At 43.6% G+C, this 2168-nt stretch overlaps 1 protein-coding gene across 1 annotated transcript in view; it reads right to left on the minus strand.

Annotated features, from left to right (window-relative positions):
• Positions 1–1124: 1124 nt before the first annotated feature.
• The window catches only part of chodl (chondrolectin), a gene marked incomplete at both ends in the record, with an annotated part of 7287 nt that continues 6243 nt past the window's right edge, over positions 1125–2168 (minus strand). The window contains one exon of the mRNA XM_080544117.1: positions 1125–1206. Coding sequence (XP_080400243.1) covers positions 1125–1206 — 82 coding nt within the window. The remainder of the gene's footprint in view (positions 1207–2168) is intronic.

Below are 2168 nucleotides of genomic sequence, written 5' to 3' on the forward strand. Positions count from 1 at the left end.
GTAAAAGCAAGTGTATCAGTTACCAGGTTGCTTATACCTATCGGTTGCTTTAAGATCTCCAGAGAAGCTAGTTAAGACTCTCCATACACACGTGAACCAAACACAACGTCTTACCTCCTTCCATGGCAACACTGGTACAGTAGTATGCTTATACTGTATATGCAACAATATAAAATAAAAAGAAAACACCAACATGTAGGACTATTGGAATATACTTAAAATAGACGGCATATATCACAAATTGCCAGGTTTACATTTGTAATCTCATTCATATTAGCCAATGCTTAGTTTAGACAGAGTAGATAAAGAAAGTAACGTTGTAGACCACATGACATGCACAAAACTGCACATAATAACAGCAGAGCCATACGGATGTCAATAGATTACTCTGTTTTAACAGTGTCAGGCTGTAATGTGTTCGGAAAAAGGTTGACTATAACATCCTCAAGATAATTACCAACATGATACTTGAAATGTCATCAGTATATATCATGTATCAGTGTAAATCAGTATCATTCTTTAGCTTTGGTCCTCATCATTGTCTCTTCAGATAAAGGTGTTGTTTCCGTGGTGATGTAGCAACAGCATTATAACATCACAACAATCTCTCTATAGGCCTCCCTTTTTCATTAACCCCCCCCCCCCTCTTTCTCTTTAATTCCTTTCTTTTCCCCCCCTTTTTCTGATCTTTCCCTCTTTCAACTTATTTCCTTCTCTCTTTCCCAACTTTTCAATTTCTCTCTTTTTCTGTTTCTCCTCTCGTTCATCTCCCTAGGCGGTAACCATAGCAACGCTCAATAGGACTAAGTCTGTCCCCTGTGTGTGATAAGTGGGCGTGACCCTTTTCCATTCACAGGAGACGTTTAAGTTCCTCCTTTTATCTGTGTCCCCCTCGCACTTCCCTTAATTACTGACACTTAATTACTTCTTCTGTCTGCTGCCAATTAATGTTACCCCTAACACACACACACACACACACACACACACACACACACACACACACACACAAAGAAAGAGAGAGAGAGAGAGAAAGAGAGATGGAGAGGTGAGCCACGCTCCAAATGGACCCTTGTTTGGCCACCCTGTCAGCTCAGTTCATTCTGTAGAATCATGTCATGTCTCCTTTACACTTCTATGCTGTCTGTCTTGGGACTCTTGGAGATCCAGAGGGTTGATTGGTTAATGCTGGTTTTGGTCCGTGGTTTGCTTATGGAAATAGTAAAAAAAAAAAAAAAAAGTAAATAAGGAGTATGTCATGAAGAACACAGAATATTGTGTGTGTGTGTGTGTGTGTGTGTGTGTGCGTGTGTGTGTGCGAATCATGACAGCTGTTGCATACTCAAACACATCATAAACATACAGCCAACTATAGCCAAACGCTGGCTCCCTGCCTACTCATAACGCCTCATAACTCACATTTCCTCAGATTGTTTTTGTTGCGTTGTAAGTACCGGCCGCCGTAAAGCAGAGACCCTACACGTGAGGGGCCAACGGCAATTACCCAGACGTTGAACATGGTCCAGAAAGCATTTTATGATGACAGGATTCAGATATATATGACAGGATTCCCCTTCCCCGGGGACTGGATTCTTTATAAGATTGTGTCAGGGGAGCAACGCGTGGGTGTGTGTATGAGGGGGTGGGGGGGCATCTGGCTCGGTAGAACGTAATTGAGTTGCTTGATTCAGCACTTTAGTTGGTGGTAGGTACACCATCGAAGGGGCCAGCTATCGATCAGGAGGCAGACTTCTGCAAATGCTGCCAGAGTAGGGCAACACTGCAGCACATACACACACACACACACACACACACACACACAGACACACACACACACACACACACACACACACACACTGAACGAAGCCGAAAGTGTTATGCAAAATTACGCTTCGCTAACAACGTGCCCCAGTGTTGGCCCAGTAATTATTACTGAGTAAGCAGTGTTCTTAACAAACACTTACAGCTGAAACTCCATCCATCAACACACAGGGAAGGGGAGTGGACGCATCAATCATGGCGTGAACAGGAGGGTTCGGTGAGAGCGCAGAGATTGACCCACATCTCTGATTAATATAGACACTGTGCCAAATGCAAGGAAGAGAAAAAGACTGAGAGAGACAGAGACAGAGGGACAGCGAGACAGAGACAGGGTTGAGCGGTGTACTAGC

The sequence above is a fragment of the Nansenia antarctica genome, assembly GCF_963989245.1.
Source record: "Nansenia antarctica genome assembly, chromosome: 13".
Classification (NCBI taxonomy): Eukaryota; Metazoa; Chordata; class Actinopteri; order Argentiniformes; family Microstomatidae; genus Nansenia; species Nansenia antarctica.